This window comes from Oncorhynchus clarkii, chromosome 29, assembly GCF_045791955.1.
Source record: "Oncorhynchus clarkii lewisi isolate Uvic-CL-2024 chromosome 29, UVic_Ocla_1.0, whole genome shotgun sequence".
In the NCBI taxonomy this organism is placed as follows: domain Eukaryota; kingdom Metazoa; phylum Chordata; class Actinopteri; order Salmoniformes; family Salmonidae; genus Oncorhynchus; species Oncorhynchus clarkii.
The window spans coordinates 22,769,482-22,794,317 of NC_092175.1; the positions used below are offsets into that span (position 1 = coordinate 22,769,482).

The following is a 24,836-nucleotide window of genomic DNA, read 5'->3' on the forward strand; positions in this document are numbered from 1 at the left end:
GTCTTTCAAAGATAATTCGTAAAAATTCAAATAACTTCACAGGTCTTCATTGTAAAGGGTTTAAACACTGTTTCCCATGCTTGTTCAATGAACTATAAACAATTAATGAACATGCACCTGTGGAACGGTCGTAAAGACACTGACAGATTATAGACGGTAGGCAATTAAGGTCACAGTTATGAACACTAAAGAGGCCTTTCTACTGATTCTGAAAAACACCAAAAGAAAGATACCCAGGGTCCCTGCTCATCTGCGTGAACATGCCTTAGGCATGCTGCAAGGAGGCATGAGGACTGAAGATGTGGCCAGGGCAATAAATTGCAATGTCCGTACTGTGAAATGCCTAAGACAGCGCAACATGGAGACAGGGTGGAGAGCTGATCGTCCTTGCAGTGGCACGTCTGGAACCTGTTGGATCGGAGGGTGAGAGCTACGGCCATTCCCCCCAGAAATGTCCAGGAACTTGCAGGTGCCTTGGTGGAAGAGTGGGGTAACATCTCACAGAAAGAACTGGCAAATCTGGTACAGTCCATGAGGAGGAGATGCACGGCAGTACTTAATGCAGCTGGTGGCCACACCAGATACTGACTGTTACTATTGATTTTGACCCCCCACTTTGTTCAGGGACACATTATTCCATTTCTGTTAGTCACATGTCTGTGGAACTTGTTCAGTTTATGTCTCAGTTGTTGAATCTTATGTTCATACAAATATTTACACATTTTAAGTTTGCTGAAAATAAACGCAGTTGACAGTGAAGGACGTTTATTTTTTTGCTGAGTTTATTTATGTTTTTTGGCAACTTTTACTTAAAGAAAATAATGTACTTTTTACTCCATACATTTTCCCTGACACCCAAAAGTACTCGTTACATTCTGACAGGAAAATGGTCCAATTCACACACTTATCAAGAAAACACTGCTGGTCATCCCTACTGCATCTGTACTTGCGGACTCATTAAACACAAATGCTTCGTTTGTAAAATATGTCTGAGTGTTAGAGTGTGCCCCATGGAAAATTCTGCTGTCTGGTTTGCTTATTATAAGGAATGTTAAAGGTTTTTTACTTTTACTTTTCATACTCAAGTATATTTTAGCAGTTCCATTTATTTTATTTTTATTTCACCTTATTTAACCAGGTAGGCTAGTTGAGAACACCTTTATTTAACCAGGTAGGCTAGTTGAGAACAAGTTCTCATTTGCAACTGCGACCTGGCCAAGATAAAGCATAGCAATTTGACACATACAACAACAGAGTTACACATGGAATAAACAAAACATAGTCAATAATACAGTAGAACAAAAGAAAACAAAAAGTCTATATACAGTGAGTGTAAATGAGGTAAGATAAGGGAGTTGAGGCAATAAATAGGCCATGGTGGCGAAGTAATTACAATATAGCAATTAAAACACTGGATTGGTAGATGTGCAGAAGATGAATGTGCAAGTAGAGATACTGGGGTGCAAAGGAGCAAGATAAATAAATAAATACTGTATGGGGATGAGGTAGGTAGATAGATGGGCTGTTTACAGATGGGCTGTGTACAGGTGCAGTGATCTGTGAGTTGCTCTGACAGCTGGTGCTTAAAGCTAGTGAGGGAGATATCAGTCTCCAGCTTCAGAAATGTTTGCAGTTCGTTCCAGTCATTGGCAGCAGAGAACTGGAAGGAAAGATGACCAAAAGAGGAATTGGCTTTGCGGTGACCAGTGAGATATACCTGCTTGAGTGCTACAAGTGGGTGCTGCTATGGTGACCAGTGAGCTGAGATAAGGCATGCTTTACCTAGCAGAGACTTGTAGATAACCTGTAGCCAGTGGGTTTGGCGACGAGTATGAAGCGAGGGCCAACCAACGAGAGCGTACAGGTCGCAATGGTGGGTAGTGTATGGGGCTTTGGTGACAAAACGGATGGCACTGTGATAGACTGCATCCAGTTTGTTGAGTTGAGTGTTGGAGGCTATTTTACAGATGACATCACCGAAGTCAAGGATCGGTAGGATGGTCAGTTTGGCAGCATTTACTTTTGATACTTAACCAAAAACATTTAGACTTTTACTCAAGTAGCATTTTACTGGGTGACTGACTTTTACTTGAGTCATTTTATATTAAAGTATCTTAACTTTTACTCAACTATGACAATTGAGTACTTTTTCCAGCACTGCCTCTACATAATTTTGGCGATCTGTGTGTTGCATTAAAAATCAAGTTGTTGTTGTTTAAGTTGTTCTTAACCTTTTCCTAGCACTTTGGACACAATACGCCTTTGATACTGCCTGGAATAGCGTACTGCCTGGAATAGCGCATATGTCACGACTTCCGTTGAAGTTGGTCCCGCTCCTTGTCCGGGCGGCGTTCGGTGGTCCAAGTCACCGACCTTCTAGCCATCGCTGATCCTCTTTTCATTTTCCTCTGGTTTTGTCTTGTCTTCCATCACACCTGGTTCCAATCCCATCAATTACATGTTGTGTATTTAACCCTCTGTTCCCCCTCATGTCCTTGTCGGTATTGTTTGTTGTAAGTGCTTGTGCATGTCTGTCCTGGTGTGTGTCGGGTTATATACCCATTATTTGATTGTTCTGTTTTCCGGTGGGTTTTTTTGTTATTAAACTGCGCCGTTTGGAAACAGTTTTTGCTCTCCAGCGTCCGACTTCTCTGCCGCCAGTACGCACCACTAACAGCATAACAGTCTTCTCACAATCTGACCAATTATGTCCCTCAGTGCTGAGAATGCCCTACCTAGGGTATATACCTTGGCCTAGATCGTCAAGGTTGCTCAATCCGTCACCTGACATAATGTAAAAATAAACCTCCTTTCTTGTCCACTCTAAATTTCACATGAATAACGAAACTAGACCTTTCAAAGCTATCAACACCTCAGTGTTAATATGTTGATGAATATGTTACAAATAATGTGTACTGTTATAATGCGCTAATTCCAATGTAAATATGATTATTCATCACTATTTACATCACTTTTGTTTATTTGGGTCAAACAATAGCACAACCTCTTTATACAGTACACATAAATTATCCAGAATCAACATCCCAGTACTACAGTATAGCCATCTCCAATTTCCACCCTCAGGATACATTAACATGATTCTCTGCACTGAAGAAGTGTGTGATCCTGCCTCCATGTTGATGATAAATGCCTTGGCAGGTTAATGGTAGACATCAAAGGCGGTAAACCATAGGACACATCATGGATCAGTAATGGCTGATGGTGTTATTATCCCCCTGGATGTCATACCATAATGACACCCCATTATGGCACAATCAACACCAAGCATTATCTCCAAACAAATCTAACTGGATACACAACGTTCTGGTAGCAAATTAGATTGACTAAACATTTGCTTTGATAATTGAAAACCTTTAAAACTCAATTTGGTGCAGAGTGATATAGATAAAGGGCAACTCACAGTGAACAAGATAACCAGAATCAGGTCAGAGACTAGAATGTTCAGTAGTACGATACAACAGTGATATTGCTATAGGCGGTCACATTTTCAGCAGCAACTTTTCTTGTGAAAACTTCATAACAAAATTAGACTACCCTTCAAACGTTGCTTTACTGGGTATTATAAATGCATTTAAATGTGTCTGACTCTCTGGCAAAGCAAAAATAAAACCAGACATTTAGGCTAACACTTAGTGTTGCTATCTAACTAGTCTATCATCCATCAAACAATAATTTTGATAAAGAGTATGAAGTGACTTACCACACAAGCACCTCTCTTTCCGATCTTTCCCTTTCTCTCTCTCCGAGCGCTCTCTCCTTCCCTCACTCTCCACACGCCTGACTCACTCCCCTCTCTTCCCCCACCACTCTCCTCCTTTCCACCCTTCCCTCTCTTTCCCTCACCACCTCCCTCTCTCTCTTCCCCTCACCACTTCCCTCTCTCTCCCATCTCTCATCCCCTCGTCACCATCTCTCTCGCTCTCTCTCTTTCCCTCCCTCTCTCTTCCCCTCGCCATCTCCCTCCCTCCCACCCTTTCTCTCCTTCGCCAATTCCCTCCCTCACCATCTCCCTCCGACTCTCTCTCTCCCTCCCTTCCCCTCTCTCCCTCGCCACCTCTCTCTCTCCCTCCCCCTCGCCACATCTCTCTCTCTCCCTCCCTCATCCCCTCGCCACCTCCCTCTCTCGCCACCTCCCTCCCTCGCCTCTTCCCTCTCTCGCCACCTCCCTCCCTCTTCCCCTCGCCACCTCCTTCTCTAGCCACCTCCTTCCCTCTTCCCCTCGCCACCTCCCTCCCACTTCCCCTCACCACCTCCCTCTCTCGCTACCTCCCTCCCTCTTCCCCTCGCCACCTCCCTCCCTCTTCCCCTCGCCGCCTCCCTCCCTCGCCACCTCCCTGCCTCCCTCCCTCGCCACCTCCCTGCCTCCCTCCCTCGCCACCTCCCTGCCTCCCCCCTCGCCACCTCCCTGCCTCCCCCCTCGCCACCTCCCTCTTCCCCTCGCCACCTCCCTCTCTCGCCACCTCCCTCCCTCGCCACCTCCCTCTTCCCCTCGCCACCGCCCTCCCTCCCTCCCTCCCTCGCCACCGCCCTCCCTCTCTCGCCACCGCCCTCCCTCTCTCGCCACCGCCCTCCCTCTCTCGCCACCGCCCTCCCTCTCTCGCCACCGCCCTCCCTCTCTCGCCACCTCCCTCTCTCGCCACCTCCCTCTCTCGCCACCTCCCTCACTCCCCCTCGCCCTTGGCACAGGAAGCTTAAGGCCTCCACTTTTGCCATGAATGGTCAGACTTTTCCTTGACCCACTACCTTTCCTAGGTTGCAAGTTATGCAAGATACGGTCATACATCTTGACCCCAAGATGGCCTGCAATACTACCCTCATAAGTACAGTATTTCTTGTCGGAGTGTAACTGGAACGACAATTTGAGATACACTGGGGCCTGTAGCCTTGAATAAAAGTGTCGTGGGAATACTATTTTCTCACCTCATAACGTCATCTTTGTCAAAGTAACCCACTCAAACTCATTCACTGGATGTACAGTATTTCCGCAAAAAGAAGGGAGAGAGAAGCATATTTTTTCTGTTCAGTAATCAGCTGCTTCCTAAACAGTGTCAACTGTAAGGATCCTCTCTCTTTTCAGAGGTCCTACCAACCCGCTCTCCTTTGGGGTCTTCAAAGGAGAGGTCAACTCAGGAGTTCTACCAAAATCCAATCTGGTCTCAGAGCATTTCGTATTATTCTGTACTTAAATCTGAACACTCAATTTAGTATGATATGTTACATTTCGTGTGGTATGTATTAATTTGTGGATGACCATTAGCCAATTCACATTTGATGTTATGAATTACAGTTAGTATTATATGTTACGAATTTGAAAAATGTCCAAAATGTTACCAATTTGTAAAACATACAATAATGCTACTAAGTTTAAGGTTAGGGTCAGCTAACATGCTAAGTAGTTGAAAAGTTGCTTATTAGCTGAAATGCAAAAGTTGTCTATGATGAGATTTGAACTTGCAACCCCGGGGTTGCTAGATGTTCTCGTTATACTCCCACCCATGCACCTCAACCAACCACCCTACTTTCCTGTTTGCCTTAAGTAAACATACCAAACAGAACATATAATATTTGTGTGTCCCGAATAACATTTACTACGTTACGTCTAGTCACTGAGACCAGGCTGCAAAGAGACTACTGACATCCTCCTCAAAACTAGACTTGCTCTCAGCAATCTTCTTAGACATAGCACGTGGGAAAGCACCAGCTAGGAACACTCTAGGGTATTTCTCTGATAACCCATCAGGTTCCTCTACTCTGGCACCTAACAAACAACAGAATTCACCACAACTTTCCCTCCCGCCAAATCATTGCCTAAAATCAACAAGACTCCCTTCACATGTAGGGTAGGCTTCACTCCAACGACCACGCAACCAGAAACAAGATCAGACTTGAGTTCCACATTCTACAAGCAACCAATCTCCACGCCTTGAACCAACACAGTCACCAGTTGCTGAAGTGTCAAACAAAATGAAGGACTGGGCGGCCCCAGTGTCTTCCAGTATCTTCATTGGCTGTTTAACAGCATCACCACTCTGCAGAGATACAAACGATTCTGAAACAAAGGGTTCATTCAAATCTGATCTTGTTTAGGAGATAAACCAGTCCCAACCAGAGACTTAATGCTCTGGAGGGCTCCCACAAGAAGAAAGATTTTTCTCTCAAAATGTTCTGTTTCAATTTAGGACAGACTCAGAGACAAATATGGCTTTTCTCGTGGCAGTAAAGCCAAACTGGCAAATACGGATAACCAGTTCTGTCCATCCTTGTCTCTGGGTGCTGGTGGAAAAGACAAACCTTGTAGTAAGAGAGGACTTCTCTGGATAGTTTTTTTGTGTAGGGATATTAGTACTTTGTGCCCTGTTTGAAGGTATTTTTAGGTCAACACAAACTCATACTCATCTGCAAGGACTGCAGCTTTCTAAAGCATGATAACCTTGTGCTCATTAATGTAGCGACCCTTGATTCCTGGTGTTTGTGACGCTCGCTGTTTGGTGCGATGCAGATCCGGTGGTGAGTGTGGGGAAACAGAGGTGACGCAGTCTGGTTTTGTGCCGAATCCACTGCAGAGTTGCAGGTGTCACGTTTATGGGCATGTTGCAGCAGTGTGTAGGAGGGAGATTCCAAGATGTGGGAAGCGTGCAGGAAGACATAGAATAGAGGAATGTGTTGCTTTAGTGGAAAACATTGTCAACTGTAGGGGTGCCCATGTTTCTGGGGATCAGAGTTGCCCGGTAAAAGAGGCGGCAGGTTCAGGTGGCCAGGGTCAGAGAGGCAGGTTGAGGTGGCCAGGGTCAGAGAGGCAGGTTGAGGTGGCCAGGGTCAGAGAGGCAGGTTGAGGTGGCCAGGGTCAGAGAGGCAGGTTGAGGTGGCCAGGGTCAGAGAGGCAGGTTGAGGTGGCCATGGTCAGAGAGGCAGGTTGAGGTGGCCAGGGTCAGAGAGGCAGGTTGAGGTGGCCATGGTCAGCGAGGCAGGTTGAGGTGGCCATGGTCAGAGAGGCAGGTTGAGGTGGCCAGGGTCAGAGAGGCAGGTTGAGGTGGCCAGGGTCAAAGTAGTGCAGAATATGTCATATTCTGAGGCAGTGAAGAAAGTAGGAGGGTGGATCAAGGGTGAGGGATTCTGAGAGGATCCCTGTGAATAGTAGATCTGTGCCAGAACAGAGGGATAGGCCAATGAGTGATATGTTTCAGTAAGGTTGGCTTCTTAGTGTTCATAGCAATGGTTATCAACTGTACTGCAGAGATGGTACGTAAGAAAATAGATGTTGTGGTGGCAGCTGCAGAAAAGTACTTGGGGATATGCGATTTCACTTCATAAGAGTTACAGGGTGTGTTAGCGGTAGTGTCCAGTCCCCTCAGGCATGGGATAGAATCAAACAGGGATAAAGCATTGGAATAAGGTGGTGGGTTTTAATGAGGGTAGGTTAAAAAAAAAAAGGATATACAGTCATGCCAAAAGTTTTGTGAATGACACAAATATTAATTTTCAAGACGTCTGCTGCCTTAGTTTGTATGATGGCAATTTGCATATACTCCAGAATGTTATGAAGAGTGATCAGATGAATAGCAATTAATTGCAGAGTCCCTCTTTGCCATGCAAATGACCTGAACCCCCAAAAAACATTTCTACCTCATTTCAGCCCTGCCACAAAAGGACCAGTTGACATCATGTCAGTGATTCTCTCTTTAACACGGGTGTGAGTGTTGACGAGGACAAGGCTAGAGATCACTCTGTCATGCTGATTGAGTTCGAATAACAGAAGCTTCAAAAGGAGGGTGGTGCTTGGAATCATTGTTCTTCCTCTGTCAACCATGGTTACCTGCAAGGAAACGTGCCGTCATCATCGCTTTGCACAAAAAGGGCTTCACAGGCAAGGATATTGCTGCCAGTAAGATTGCACCTAAATCAACCATTTATCGGATCATCAAGAACTTCAAGGAGAGCGGTTCAATTGTTGTGAAGAAGGCTTCAGGGCGCCCAAAAATGTCCAGCAAGCGCCAGGACCATCTCCTAAAGTTGATTCAGCTGCGGGGTCGGGGCACCACCAGTACTGAGCTTGCTCAGGAATGGCAGCAGGCAGGTGTAAGTGCATCTGCACGCACAGTGAGGCAAAGACTTTTGGAGGATGGCCTGGTGTCAAGAAGGGCAGCAAAGAAGCCACTTCTCTCCAGGAAAAACATCAGGGACAGACTGATATTCTGCAAAAAGTATAGGGATTGGACTGTTGAGGACTGGGGTAAAGTCATTTTCTCTGATGAATCCCCTATCCGATTGTTTGGGGCATCAGGAAAAAAGCTTGTCCAGAGAAGACAAGGTGAGCACTACCATCAGCCTTGTGTCATGCCATCAGTAAAGCATCCTGAGACCATTCATGTGTGGGGTTGCTTCTCAGCCAAGGGAAAAGGCTCACTCACAATTCTGCCTAAGAGCACAGCCATGAATAAAGAATGGTACCAACACGTCCTCAGAGAGCAACTTCTCCCAACCATCCAGGAACAGTTCGGTGACGAACAACACCTTTTCCAGCATGATGGAGCACCTTGCCATAAGGCAAAAGTGATAACGAGTGGCTCTGGGAACAAAACACCGATATTTTGGGTCCATGGCCAGGAAACTCCTCCGACCTTAATCCCATTGAGAACTTGTGATCAATCCTCAAGAGACGGGTGGACAAACAAACTCCAAGGGTTGATTATGCAAGAATGGGCTGCCAACAGTCAGGATGTTGCCCAGAAGTTAATTGACAGCATGCCAGGGCGGATTGCAGAGGTCTTGAAAAAGAAGGGTCAACACTGCAAATATTGACTCTTTGCATCAACTTCATGTAATTGTCAATAAAAGCCTTTGCAACTTGTGAAATGCTTGTAATTATACTTCAGTATTCAATAGTAACATCTGACAAAAATATCTAAAGACACTGAAGCAGCATTTTTTGTGGAAATTAATATTTGTGTCATTCAAAACTTTTGGCCACGACTGTACACACACACACACACAGTTGAAGTCGGAAGTTTACTTAGATTGGAGTCATTAAAACTTGTTTTTCAACTACTCCACAAATGTCTGTTTAACAAACTACAGTTTTGGCAAGTCAGTAAGGACATCTACTTTGTGCATGACAAGTAAGTTTGCCAATAATTGTTTACAGACAGATTATTTCACTGTATCACAATTCCAGTGGGTCAGAAGTTTACATACACTAAGTTGACTGTGCCTTTAAACAGCTTGGAAAATTCCAGAAAATTATGTCATGCCCTTAGAAGCTTCTGATAGGCTAATTGACATCATATGAGTCAATTGGAGGTGTACCTGTGGATGTATTTCAAGGCCTACCTTCATACTCAGTGCCTTGTTGCTTGATATCATGGGAAAATCAAATGAAATTAGGAAAGACCTCAGAAAAAAACATTGTAGACCTCCACAAGTCTAGTTCATCCTTGGGAGCAATTTCCAAATGCCTGAAGGTACCATGTTCATCTGTACCATAAATAGTACGCAAGTATAAACACCATGGGACCACGCAGCCGTCATACAGCTCAGGAAGGTGACGCGTTCTGTCTCCTAGAGATGAACGTACTTTGGTGCGAAAAGTGCAAATCAATCCCAGAACAACAGCAAAGGACCTTGTGAAGATGCTGGAGGAAACAGGTACAAAAGTATCTATATCCACAGTAAAACGAGTCCTATATCGAAATATCCTGAAAGGCCCTCAGCAAGGAAAAAGCCAGTGCTCCAAAACTGCCATAAAAAAAGCCAGACTACGGTTTGCAACTGCACATGGGGACATAGTACTTTTTGGAGAAATGTTCTCTGGTCTGATGAAACAAAAATATAACTGTTTGGCCATAATGACCATCATTATGTTTGGAGGATAAAGGGGGAGACTTGCAAGCCGAAGAACACCATCCCAACCGTGAAGCACGTGGGTGGCAGCATCACTTCACAAAATAGATGGCATTATGAGGACGGAAAATTATGTGGATATATTAAACATTTCGCATTCTTAAAATAAAGTGGTGATTTTAATAAAGTGAATTTTCCATGGCAAGCCATTTTTTAAATTAAGTGGTGATCCTAAAACAGGGAATTTTTACTAGGATTAAATGTCAGGAACTGTGAAAACCTGAGTTTAAATGTACTTGGCTAAGGTGTAAACTTCCGACTTCAACTGTATAATTCTTTGTGTGTATATATATGTACAGTTGAAGTCAGAAGTTTACATACACCTTTTTACTACATTTAATCCTAGTAAAAATTCCCTGTTTTAGGATCACCACTTTATTTTAAGACTGTGAAATGTCAGAATAATAGTAGAGAGAATGATTTATATCAGCTTATATATATGTTTTTTTTCTCACAAAGTGTAATGAATTTATACTATAGTTCAGTTGGGGGTGACAATGCAACATATTGGATGCCAACCACCGTTAAATTCCACCAAAGAAAAATATTCTAATCTGTGTGTGCCACACCCAAACAGAACCAACCAAAAACGGAATCCAGAGAAAAACAAAGACTGTAACACAGACCTTTTCAACTCGCATTTTCTTTGAAGAACAACTTGTGACCTGGTGTGAAACAAATAGACTAAAGTTCAAATACCATTTTTATTGACCTTATTTCTGTAGACAAGAGAAAGATCAGCCAGATGAAGTCCACTTTGTCTCCATTTCAACCCCAAATTGCACAACCGCTATTTTAGTCAGTCATTAAATAACAGGCTTCCTTCATACAATGGCTTCCTCGCCCTTTTCCATGGCAAGCCACTGATTGCAACAATTAACAGCATCACAGAACCGGGACGCATGGTTGGCCGCCTCAGATGCCAAGTGACAGCAAAGCACAACCGCTTTGGCTGATGCTGGCCGAGGATGCCCTAAGGATAACGGAAGCACAAAGGAATATTGTTGTGAACAATCTAGAGCAGTCAGAAAGGCCTGCAGGTTTACTTTGTGTTATTCCTGGACGTTGATGTATTCTGACGCCATCAGACACAGCACTCCTGTCTCTACCAGGAATTAACCTGGAGATCTAGATTGTCCAATAACCCTCATTAAATCACATCATGTCTCACCTATGGCACTTTCCCATGCCTCTATAATCATGATGTAAATCTCAGACTAAAGGTGCAAAGATGCAAGAACCCTACAGGCTTCAGAAGCGTCTTCCTGACCACCAGCTTTAGTGCGCTAATCACATTTATTTCATTTTATCCGTCAGGTTAGCTTCCATTGATTTTTTAAAAGGCTTCCATTCCTAAAATGCAGAGAGGAAACTGAAGCTTGACTCGGTAGATAATGCCTTTCAGTAAAACACTTTGATACTAGGAGGAAAGTGTCAGATTTAATTAGGGCTTTAAGGAGATACAAGCTACTCAAGAGGTGCTATCGCTACCGTCTCCTAAAGCTAACACACTTCAGGCCATTGTGTCTGAGCCCATTATAGAACTAGGCTACACATTGAAAACAATAGTCTTTGTAACTGATGCCTTTTAGTGGAGCTGACATAGGGATGAGTTTGGCCATTCTAATTTCCTCTGGTATATTCTCCACATTAATTAAATGAACATGACTAGTAAACACCAGGTGCATGTTGTTGTTATGCAGGGATATAATGAGGAAGTTAAGTTATACAGTGCATTCAGAAAGTATTCAGACCCCTTGACTTTTTCCACATTTTGTTACGTTACAACCTTTTTCTAAAATGTATTAAGTTGTTTTTTCCCCTCATTTACACATAATGACAAGGCAAAAATCAGGTTTTTAGAATATTTTGCACATATATTAAAAATAACAAAAGGAAATATCACATTTACATAAGCATTCAGACCTTTTACTCAGTACTTTGTTGTAGCACCTTTGGCAGCGATTACAGCCTCGAGTCTTCTTTGGTATGACGCTACAAGCTTGGCACACCTGCATTTGGGGAGTTTCTCCCATTCTTCTCTGCAGATCCTTTCAAGACCTGTCAGGTTGGATGGGGAGCGTTGTGGCACAGCTATTTTCAGGTCTCTGTAGAGATGTTCGATCGGGTTCAAGTCCGGGCTCGGGCTGGGCCACTCAAGGACATTCATAGACTTGTCCCGAAGCCACTCCTGCATTGTATTGGCTGTGTACTTAGGGTTGTTGTCTTGTTGGAAGGTATACATTCTCCCCAGTCTGAGGTTCTCAGCGCTCTAGAGCAGGTATTAATCAAGGAAGTCTCTGTACTTTGCTCCATTCATCTTTCCCTCGATCCTGACTAGTCTCCCAGTCCCTGTCGCTGAAAAACATCACCACAGCATGATGATGCCACCACCATGCTTCACCGTAGGGATGGTGCCAGGTTTCCTCCAGACGTGACACTTGGCATTCAGGCCAAAGCGTTCAATCTTGGTTTCATCAGACCAGAGAATCTTGTTTCACATGGTCTGAGAGTCTTTAGGTGCCTTTTGGCAAACTCCAAGCAGGCTGTCATGTGCCTTATACTGAGGAGTGGCTTCCGTCTGGCCACTCTACCATAAAGGCCTGATTGGTAGAGTGCTGCAGAGATGGTTGTCCTTCTGGAAGGTTCTCCCATCGCCACAGAGGAACTCCCCCGATTGCTCAGTGTGGCCAGGCGGCCAGCTCTAGGAAGAGACTTGGTGGTTCCAAACTTATTCCATTTAGGAATGATGGAGGCCACTATGTTCTTGGGGACCTTCAATGCTGCAGAATTGTTTTGCTACCCTTCTCAGATCTGTGCCACAAAAAAATCCTGTCTTGGAACTCCACAGGCAATTCCTTTGACCTCATAGCATGGTTTTTGCTCTGACATGCTCTGTAAACTGTGGGACCTTATATAGACTGGTATTTGCCTTTCCAAATTATGTCCAATCAATTGAATTTACTACAGTTGGACTCCAATCAAGTTGTAGAAACATCTCAAGGATGATCAATGGAAAGATTATGCACTGGTTAACTACGTTTTTCAGAACTTAGTTGCAAGAGGCATCACTGCAGTCCCTGGTTGGAATCCAGGCTGCATCACATCCGGCCGTGATTGGGATTCCCATAGGGCGGCGCACAATTGGCCCAGCGTCGTCCGGGTTTGGTCGGGGTAGGCCGTCATTGTAAATAATAATTTGTTCTTAACTGACTTGCCTAGTTAAATAATGGTTAAATAAATATTGAAAATGAAAATATGGCTACTCACCGGAGGCGGGGCTTGGACTGTGATTTCATCGGCGTCCACAGGGGAGTCAAACCACTGCCTCTCATCTGAGGACTGGCTGTCGGGGTAGCCCTTCCCTCTACTTGGCTGAGACTGCTGACTCTTGGATCTCCGAGATATACTGTCCAATTCCTGGCTGTCTCCATTCTGCAGGGATACCATTGGATTTTCATTGATTTTACATGTGTATGTTGTCATTTTATAAAATTTCAGAAATTAGGTGAGAAAACGAAATCTCAATGAATCAACAAAATGACTGTTTTTACCTTATCTGTCGAGTACTTCCACAGTTCGACACTGTCCATACTGTTTCTCTTGGTAATTTTGGGTCTGGCTCCTAGAACAAAGAGGAGAGAAAAAGAGGACATCAAAGCATAAGATACCCTTTGTAAAGTTGTCAATGGACGGTTTAGTGTGTATGGATGGTTTAGTGTCCTTTAGTACTGTAATGAATGGGGGGACAGTATTGCCCTGAGGGGGGCTTTAACCCGGGTCACCTGACCCAAGACAAACACCCTATCCACAATCCCACTTCAGAGACATAGTAACACACTAATCAAGGCTAGGATTGTTAAAGTATGTACAGGTATTTAATAAATATTGTGGCAGCGGGCAGGGAGAGGTGAGAGGAGTGGTGATTGAGGGGAGATATCTGGGCAGTCCGTTGGCTCCACCCCTGGGCCTTATGTGGACTTCCTGCCCCAAAGAAGAAAGACTAACTCGTTAAGCCAGGGAGTGTTTGGGGATAAAAGAAGCAACATTCATAATGGGGCAGAGTAGAAGAGAACCAAGAGCGTTATGAAGAGTGGGAGAAGACAGAATACTATGTGTGAGATTACACTTTGTGACCTGGACTGTCGGACTAACCCCCTTGTGTACCGGACCGGATTGGCTGAGGACCCAAGTGTGCGGATTACCCCTGGAAAACGGAACTGACAAAGGGAATGGCTTGTGGACTGTTAGGTGATTGGTGAATTCCCCCTTCTTTCCCCGTGTATGAAAATCCCTAATAAACTTCCCCTTTGCATTCTATTTGTGCCTGGTTTGTTAATGACCTTAGTGACGTGGAAACCCCACACCCTTGATCTTAATACAATATGTATTCATTTCTGATTGAATCTGGATGATCAGCACAATCTATTAATACATGTAATCTAAAATGTAATCTACGTAATCCCTGAAAAATATTTATTATTAGAGGACCATAAACAAACAATAAATAGTAATGCTGCATACTCCAAGAAAAGGTCAAAATCTCACCTTTCTGGTAAAAATAGTTATACATTGCTGAGGTGTAGACACTTTTGAGGACACAAGCTCAAGTACAAATATGAAACTACGAAATATTTTATGACGTATTTCCTATTCAACAAAACTGTATGGATACGGCTTGAATTGACATGTGTTTTATAAATATAGCATAATACAATTATTAAACCACTATAAGATTCCTTATAACTCTAAAATACATATTTGTATGTTTAGTGTTAGAGAAAATGTATAAAGTTCTCTCTTGATCTGCTCCCACAACTGTGAACGTCACACATACTGTAGCTCTAGCTTGGCTTCCTGAACTGGTTAAGAACTTGCCGTTCATCTCATATTAAACAAAGTGTTTTTTGTTTAATCTATGAATTATTTGATCTCTGAATGTGCTACTTAGATTTCACATCCTACCTCTCACAGTCCGTGGGAAACAGTACTAACGCTACCAGGGCTACCCCAATTCTGATCTACGGTGTCCATAGATCCATTTATAAGCAAAAATGTCAGTCGGAACCGGTACCAGAACCACGCGAGTCCCCTAGACAAGGGACTTTACATCTAAAGAGGTTTAAATAGTTTAAAAAAAATAGTTTACAAACCCCTTATAAAGGGTGCAATAACGTTACCTTACCAATGTCTCTAACATTGATGTATTACACAAGGTATTGTAGGATGACCATTCAAAAACTACATTGTTCAACCGATAAACCTATATAAACATAAAACCAAAACACATATCTAGACTGTTTCCCATACAGCTCAAATAGATGGTCTTGTGATGCGTGGTGAGGACGCGGTTTAGTCAGACAGCCAAGTAAAAAGACTGTGGTTAACGGGCCCTTTACGAGCCATGAACCCATAGGGAATGTTGGGCCAGTGTGTGAGCTGGACGGCCTGCACTGAGATATGGAGAATGTGTAGGGCTGGCACAATTATTGTATAATTGTGTAACCGACAATAACTGTGAATTTAAAAAAAATTATCTTCATAATCATCTTAATACATTTATTTTTGAGGAAGGGGGATTCAACTTTATATTGAAGTAGATATAGTTTATCTAATATGAGTCTGTCATTTGAAGTGGTTAGAGTTGGTAATCATTTTACGAGCAGAACGGTCTGGAAGAGAAGCATCATTTCCAAAAGTTCCAAGCGGTTAAAACCATTTGTTTTTGAGATAGGGGTGTCATCAGGGCTGTGTTGTATTTATTACAAGCTCACAACATTTTTCAACACATTTTCAAATTGACAATAACCGTACGATTTGCATGACAATCGTTACCCAAAAATCCACAAACGTCACAGCCCTACCGGTGTACCCTGTATGTCCATTTCTGCAGTCCACTTCTACGTAGATAGAACAAGCATGAGATCTATCAGTCATGTGACACTTGGAAAGTAAAAAAATAAAACACTATGTATTTGGTTGTATCGTTAGCTATAGAATTGTTTGGATTGGATTAGCAATTACATTTAGAAAGTTATGTTATTATCATTATTCTGAACAATTACATTTAGAAAGTTATGTCATTATCATTATTCTGAACAATTACATTTAGAAAGTTATGTTATTATCATTATTCTGAACAATTACATTTAGAAAGTTATGTTATTATCATTATTCTGAACAATTACATTTAGAAAGTTATGTTATTATCATTATTCTGTACATTTGTATTTTTGCTTCATGATATGACCAATAGATGATTTTAACCATGTGGCTGGGGCCTAATTCTTCAACACTTGACATCTCTATTTTCATTGTGTTTCTGTTATGTGCATCAGAGAACCCATCTGTGTATTTGTTTGGCGGGGAAAATGTAATGCTTGATGATTACCATCACTCACTCTACACCGTGCCCAAGTGTACACAACCAAGTATTTTGTTGTCATGCATGGTCTGTGTTATGTCCGTCTGGACTGGGACATAGTCACCTAACTTTATTTATCTAAAAACATATGTTGGTTTCTTGCTGGATTTGGCCATCCCAAATCTATCTACACTGGTTTCCTTCGGCTCTCACGTGTCCAGTGTATGGACTCACTGAAGGCCTAGTTATCTCAGACATGCACATCAAGGGCCCGATTCAGAATTAGGAAATGTACACCTTTCCTATGCACTTCAGTAGTTGGGATTCAGATTTACAGTATGGAGGTGCGTAACAGACTTTGCAGGAGTGGTTCCCTTGCGCACATTGAATACATTTAATTAAATTGCTGAAAACCCTCCCACTTGCTGGCCAACAGATTTTCTCATGGAGTTTTCATTCAATAGGGTTTTCAGTACATTTATTTAAAGACACCCCTTTAAATTTGGTGTACCTTTTAATAAAACATAGTTCAACAGACTCACAAAAATGTACACAAAAAAATGTTTGATGAATCAGAAATAGTGGTTTGATTCCCCCTGAAAGTTGCCATATTCAAATTGTTCAATCCATAAAATATTGGAAGGTGAGAAAAGTGTACAATAGGGGTTGAACAGTAGTCCTATAAATCTACCATAATAATCCTCAATAATCATGGAACTTTGACAACGGTCCAGTCGTGGTGGACCGTGCGACAAGCTCCAGTTTTGAACTTACGTATGTTTTGCGTTCCATCATTCAAAAAGACTACAAGTCCCAAATTACTGCACAACTTATAATACGTTAGCCTAATATGATCCACTATTGCTAGAGATCCTCAGGAAAAACTACACAAACGTGACAGAGGCATGAACAGTAAAATAACAACGTAATTGAATGATGTAATATGTAAGGAAACTAACACTGAAGTCACTGACAGTTGTAAATGTATGTGGGTATAACTGACGGTTACTACCGATAGAGGCTAATTTTTAACATGATACAAATTGTTTGTTTTTTTTACTGAAAAGTCTGGACATATAATTAAAACATTGTAGAAATCCTAAATCAAACTGGTAGGTTTGGTGCTATACTGTCATTTGCTCATGGCTACAGAAGCTGATAGCTTGGGTCCCCCAATTTCATCCCAAGTTGTAAGGCCAGCATAATCATAAACTTCACTGTGGAAAAGGTGATACAGTCTTGATATGCTTCAGTTTGCTGCCATATGACTTGTTTCACATTTGTCTCCAGCAATCATAAGGTAAAATATATCTAAAACAATTGTCATTTATATTTACAATCCCCTTATCCAAAAGGCTTACTCATTTACCTAGCTCTTATCGATAGTTCTTATGAATTTATAAATTACAGTTTATGGAGAATACTGTTATTTCTATCTGAAAAAAGAAAGTAGATGTTGTTCCACTTGGAACTGACAGGTTGCTCAACCTTACTACATCTTTTCATCATGTGTAAATGTGGTGAAATTATGAGGGAATTAAATCAAGGACAGGATATCTGAAGACACACTGCCACACCTTATTTTTCTAATCTCCACCCTAAATTAATAGCAAGTTAATAGCAAGATCAGAAAATGCGTAGAGAGAAAGGTGCATTAAAAAGGGTATTATTTACGGTGGATTAACTCAGATTGGAATTCCCCCCAAATGAATAGACACAACACAGTCCTAAATTACATACTAGTTTGACAATTTGTAAATAGTAAGGCATAAAGTTATTCTTGCATAGAAAACGCTAAGCACCAATGGATCGCAAACTACAATACTCTAAACTTCATCATCATTATAACAACCTGAATGTCTGTCTTCTCATTGTATTTCCATTTTGCGAGGCGGCAGTGCCAGGGCCGCCAGGGCTGGGTCCCACCTAACCACAGTCTGTACAGCATGGGCCTGCTGATCCAAACAGACCGTCTCTGTCTCAAATAAACACCCAACATGTCCTCTACATACACAGAGCAGGCCTGTGTCCACCTGACTAACCCTTTCCTCCCAACCCGGACTCAATAGAAGATGCAATTGACCGGAATTATCTCAAGTGACCTCAAACAATGACCACTCAACATTCCATCTATCAGTCTATCTTCATTAGATTATTTCTCACATGGTCCCTTTAAATCTTTCTCCTGTCATAGTCTTAGAACATTGCCGTTCTCTTGGAATACAGAGTACATTCCCTGAATATTTTTTAAACAATATATAACAATGACATAAATGGGTAAGAAAAAGACAATACATGGACTTCCTCTCAACTGTTCCTACATGTAGAATTGTAGGGTGTCATTTGTATAACCATGTGTGAATGAGTAACAGTGCATGTCTGTCTGGGAGAAACATTAAAACCCATTCACATCCTTTTACTATATTTAGTACAATATCAAAATGTGCCATTGAACAATTTCTGTAAATCCATGAAATTTGGTGTCAACATAGCTAGTACAAGTGTCAGGCCACATTGAAATGTTAAGATTGATTGTCAGTATCTAATTTCCAGTATCAAAATTGAGATTGAGAAAATATAAAGAATCATTCAAATGACATTTCCAAATGAAATTGTTTAAAAGCATATATTATTTTTATTTGACCTATTCCAAGCCCAAATATGCTAAATATACAGTATGATTCAACTCATTTGTAAACTACAGACGTTTCTGTATTGCACTATATTTAGTCTTTGTACAAGTGCGGGTACAATGTTTTTACACATGTCACAAATTAAGTCATGATTACATGTTCCAATGGTCATATATTAATGAATAATTTTTGGTGTATAGATTGTCTGGATGAATATATAAATATATATATACTTTCAAAATATACAGCACATTTGGAAAGTGTTCAATCCCTTCCCTTTTTCCACATTTTGTTACGTTACAGCCTTATTCTAAAATGGAGGAAATAATACATTTTACTCAATCTACACACAATACCCCATAATGACGAAGCAAAAACAGGTTTCTATACATTTTTGCAAATGTATTAAAAATAACAAACAGAAATACCTTATTTACATAAGTATTCATAGCCTTTGCTATGAGACTCAAAATTGAGCTCAGGTGCATCCTGTTACCGTTGATCATCCTTGAGATGTTTCTATAACTTGATTGGAGTCCACCTGTGGTAAATTCAATTGATTGGACATGATTTTGAAAGGCAAATACCAGTCTATATAAGGTCCCACAGTTGACAGAGCATGTCAGAGCAAAAACCAAGCTATGAGGTCGAATTGCCCGTGGAGTTCCAAGACAGAATTGTGTCGAGGCACAGATCTGGGGAAGAGAACTAAAAATGTTATTCAGCTTTGAAGGTCCCCAAAAACACAGTGGCCTCCATTATACTTAAATGAAATAAGTTTGCAACCACCAACACTCTTCCTAGAGCTGGATGCCCGGGCAAACTGAGCTTTTCGAGGGAGAAGGGCCTTGGTCATGCTGGTGACAAAGAACCCGATGGTCAATATGACAGAACTCCAAAGTTTCTCTGTGGAGATGGTTGTCCTTCTGGAAGGTTTTCCCAACTCTGCAGCACTCCACCAATCAGGCCTTTATGGTAGAGTGGCCAGACGGAAGCCACTCCTCAATAAAAGGCACATTGGAGTTTGCACGCTTGGAGTTTGCCAAAAGGTACCTAAAGGACTCTCAGACCATGAGAAACAAGATTCTATGGTCTGATGAAACCAATATTGAACTCTTTGGCTTGAATGCCAAGCGTTATGTCTAGAGGAAACCTGGCATCATCCTGACAGTGAAGCATGGTGGTGGCAGCATCATGCTGTGGGCATGTTTTTCAGCAACAGGGACTGGGAGACTAGTCAAGGTAAAGATGAACCCGAGCAAAGTACAGAGAGATCCTTTATGAAAACCTGCTCCAGAATGCTCTGGACTTCAAACTGGGGCGAAGGTTCACTAAGCCCTTAGCCAAGACAACACAGGAGTGGCTTCGAGACAAGTCTCTGAATGTCCTTAAGTGGCCCAGCAAGAGCCCGGACTTGAACACGATCAAACATCTCTGGAGAAACCTGAAAATAGCTGTGCAGCGACGCTCCCCATCCAACCCGACAGAGCTTGAGAGGATCTGCAGAGATGAATGGGATAAACTCCAAGCTTGTAGCTACATACCAAAGAAGACTCAAGGCTGTAATCGCTGCCAAAGGTGCTTCAACAAAGTACTGAGTAACGGGTCTGAATACTTATGTAAATGTGATATTTTTGTGGAGGGGTTTTATTGTAAATTTGCTCAAATTTATAAAAACCTGTGTATGCTTTATCATTATGGGGTATTGTGTGTAGATTGATTGAAACTATTTAAAACATTTTAGAATAAGGCTGTAATGTAACAAAATGTGGAAAAAGTCAAAGGGTCTGAATACTTTCTGAATGCGGACAAGCTATACATTAAGATCTGACCATTTGAACATGTATTGAACATGTATTCACAGCATACGCAAATCCAATGTAAATCAATGGGGCGAGAGAGAGAGGATTTATTTTGATATTTACATAGTCTATCGGTAAATAGCCCACCCATTTTTACCTACCTCATCCCCATACTGTTTTTAGTTATTTATTTACTTTTCTGCTCTTTTGCACACCAATATATCTACCTGTACATTACCATCTGATCATTTATCACTCCAGTGTTAATCTGCAAAATTGTAATTATTCGCCTACCTCCTCATGCCTTTTGCACACAATGTATATAGACTCTCTTTTTTTCTACTGTGTTATTGACTCGTTAATTGTTTACTCCATGTGTAACTCTGTGTTGTCTGCTCACACTGCTATGCTTTATCTTGGCCAGGTCGCAGTTGCAAACGAGAACTTGTTCTCAACTAGCCTACCTGGTTAAATAAAGGTGAAATAAAAAAATATATAATATATGTAGAGTGCACAAAGCTGTCATAGCAAAGGGTGGCTTTTTGAAGATTCTCAAATATATTTGTTTAACTCTTTTTGGTTTTTTTACTACATGATTCCATATGTGTTATTTCCTAGTTTTGATGTCTTCCCTATTATTCGACAATGTAGAAAATAGTAAAAAAATTAAGAAAAACCCTGGAATGAGTATTTCTTCCACCTCACAGAACTTGAGGTCCGAACAACATTCATGTTCCAGAGAAGGTATAAAAGATCGGTGAAGAATCCAGCTACGAACTGGTCCATTTGTTACAACTTGGGGAAACTCATGGGAGACGGGGCGATCACATTACCATAACGCTGTTTATATAATAGCCTCAGATATGAGGTTTACATCTAATTGTTGTATAAGATGAATGAGTGAGGATGATACTGTTTGTAAAATTGTGTAATGTGATTTTGGACTGTTTAATGAAGGATACTCCAATTCCCTTTTAACTAAATCAGAGGACCGCCCATGAGCCCAGTTAGGGTCGGGCCCGTTTCTGCAACTCCTGAATAAACTCCTGAATAAAAGTTCTCAACAGACCATGTTTTCTCTCAATCACGAGAGGACAAAGGTTGCAGACCAGCTTACCTCGATAACGAGAAGGCCAAGGATTGAGACGATTGCTGAATATTTTAACCATACCACGTCGTTAGACTATCGATACCGACAGAATAAGAACAAGTCTTTGATATGAATTACTAGTCTGCAGCTAGGAATTCGGTATCATTGAACGCGAAGAACGAAGACCGCCGAAACCGATAACCGAGACCGATAAAGAAATTAATGACTGTCACTCTGAACTATCCACTCTAACCACGACAGAGAGAGAGGACGGAAACTCTCCAACAGAAACTAACTTTTCAGCAGAGATCCCGACAACACACTGAGCTTAAATATATACATTTGATTGCAATTGTTTCCGAATGAGTGAGCGTTCATGTGCAAAGGATTAGCATTTCAATTGTTATAATTATCAACTGTGTGTGGTCTTTTCTCAGTCGACCCCCACTTCCTTTTTGTACAAGCCGCCATGCCGGTTTAGCCCACTAGGGAAACTCCGTTATCATTTCCTTGTAACTATCAACTGTTTGTTTATGCATTTCTGTGAATTGATGGATGACGTTTGGAATGAGACTAACGTGAGGTAAAGTAAATCATTAATTAATTAGAAGACTAATTTATCAGATGTAAAATATCTGAAAAGTTATATTAGGAAAATTATAACTTTGTAATCTGAATCTTTTCCTTGGTGCCCCGACTTCCTAGTTAATTACAGTTACATGATTAATCAGTTTAATCACGTAATACTAATTACAGAGAATCTTTGATAAAACTAAAAGTCTTCAATTTAATGATAGTTAAGACACGACAATGGGTTAACTTATTTCCTTTATTCTTGGCGACTTCAACCTCCCGATGTCTGCCTTTGATTTATTTATTTCCAAATCTCTCTTTCCCCTCCTTGCCTTTTTTGACCAAACCCTTTCCCAATCCCCTCCAACTCACAAGGCAGGCAATACGCTTGACCTCATCTTTACTAGAGGCTTCTAGCCTACTAATCTCATTGCAACCCCCCTGCAGTTCTCTGATCACTCATTTGTTTCCTTTTCTGTCACCCTTTCCTCCAACCTTAACCACTCAGATGGTCATGTGCTGCTGCAATCTTCACTTTCTCTCTCCCAGCACTCTCTCCTTTTCTATTCTATCATCTCTCCGTTCTGCTAAATCCTTCTCCCTCCCATCTCCCGCTTCTGCCTCTTTGACCCTACTCTCATCCCTTTCCGCATCCTATGACTCACACTGTCCCCTTTCCTCCTGTCTTGCTCAGCCCTCCACTCCTGCTCAGTGGCTGAGTGACCCATTGCGAGCTTACAGAACAAGGCTGCTGGCAGCTGAGCGGAATTGGAGCAAAACAAAACTTCCGGAGGACCTATCATCCTTTCACTCCCTCCTCTCTACCTTCTCTTCCTCTGTATCCACTGCTAAAGCCATTTTCTACCACTCTAAATTTCAAGCTTCTGCCTCTAAACCTAGGAAGCTATTTTCTACCTTATCCTCTCTCCTTAACCCTCCACCCTTCCCTCCTCCCTCTCTGCAGTCGACTTTGTCAATCACTTTGAAAAGAAGGTTGACAACATCCGCTACTCAATCACCTATTAAGTCCACTGGTCTCACTCACACAATACTACGCCTTGACCTCTTTCTCCCCACTCTCTCCAGATGACATCCTGTGACTAGTGAGGTCTGGCTGCCCGACAACCTGCCCGTTCGACCCTATCCCCTTCTCCAGACCATCTCTGGAGACCTTCTCCCATTCCTCACTTCCCTTATCAACTCATCCCTGACCACTGGCTGTGTCCCCTCTGACTTCAAAATGGCCATAGTTGCTCCCCTCGTAAAGAAACCAACACTCGACTCATTGGATGTCAAAAACTATAGACATGTAGCACTTGAGCGTGCTGTCTCTGATCAACTTTCTCGTTATCTCTCAGAACAATCTTCTTGACCCTAACCGCTGACTTCGACATGGTAAACCATCAGATCCTCCTTTCCACCCTCTCAGGGCTAGGCATCTCAGGCTCTGCTGCACACTCTTGGATTGCATCCTACCTGCCAGGCTGCTCCTACTAGGTGACGTGGAGAGGATCTGTGTCTGCACCACAGACTCTCGCTACTGGTGTCCAACAGGGCTCGGTACTAGGCCCTCTTCTCTCTATAAACCAACTCACTCATATCCTCACATGGTCTCTCACATCATTGCTATGTGGATGACACAACTACTTTTCTCTTTCCCCCTTCTGACACATAGGTGGCGACACACACCTCTGTGTGCCTGGCAGAAATTTCAACTTGGATGTCGGCCCACCACCTCAAGCTCACCAACAAGACAGAGCTGCTCTTCCTCCCGGAGAAGGCCTGCCCGATCCAAGACCTCTCCATCATGGTTGACAACTCCACAGTGTCACACTCCCAGAGTACAAAGAATCTTGGCGTGACCCTGGACAACACCCTGTCATTCTCTGCAAACATCAAAGTAGTGACTCGCTCCTGCAGGGTCATGCTCTACAACATCCATAGAGTACGACCCAACCTCACATAGGAAGCGGCGCAGGTCCTAATCCAGGCACTTGTCTACTTCCATCTGGACTACTGCAACTCGTTGTTGGCTGGGCTCCCTGCTGGTGCCATCAAATCCTTGCAACTTATACAGAATGCTGCAGCCTGCCTGGTTTTCAACCTTCCGAAGTTCTCATGTCACCCCGCTCCTCCCCACACTCCCCTGGTTTCCAGTCAAAGCTTGCCTTCACTAGAAGACCATGGTGCTTACCTACGGAACAGCAAAAGGAACTGCCCCACCCTACCTTCAGGCTATGCTCAAACCCTACACCCCGAGCACTCCGTTCTGCCACCTCAGGTCTCTTGGCCCTCCAACCCCTACAGGAGGGCAACTCCCGCTCAGCCTAGTCAAAGCTCTTCTCTGTCCTGGCATCCCAATGGTGGAACCAGCTTCCCCTTGAAGCTGGGACAGCAGAGTCCCTGCCCATCTTCCGAAAACATCTGAAACCCTACCTCTTCAAAAAGTATCTTGA

The 24,836-nt window shown here is 42.4% G+C and overlaps 1 protein-coding gene across 2 annotated transcripts in view; it reads right to left on the reverse strand.

Annotated features, from left to right (window-relative positions):
* Positions 1-24,836, reverse strand: part of LOC139387772 (G-protein-signaling modulator 1-like) — a 65,794-nt gene that overhangs the window by 9,386 nt on the left and 31,572 nt on the right. For both annotated transcript variants that reach the window (XM_071134011.1, XM_071134010.1), the window contains exons 10-11: positions 13,473-13,543; positions 13,189-13,353 (exon numbers count right to left, since the gene is read on the reverse strand). In XM_071134011.1, the coding sequence (XP_070990112.1) occupies positions 13,189-13,353; positions 13,473-13,543 (236 nt within the window). The remainder of the gene's footprint in view (positions 1-13,188; positions 13,354-13,472; positions 13,544-24,836) is intronic.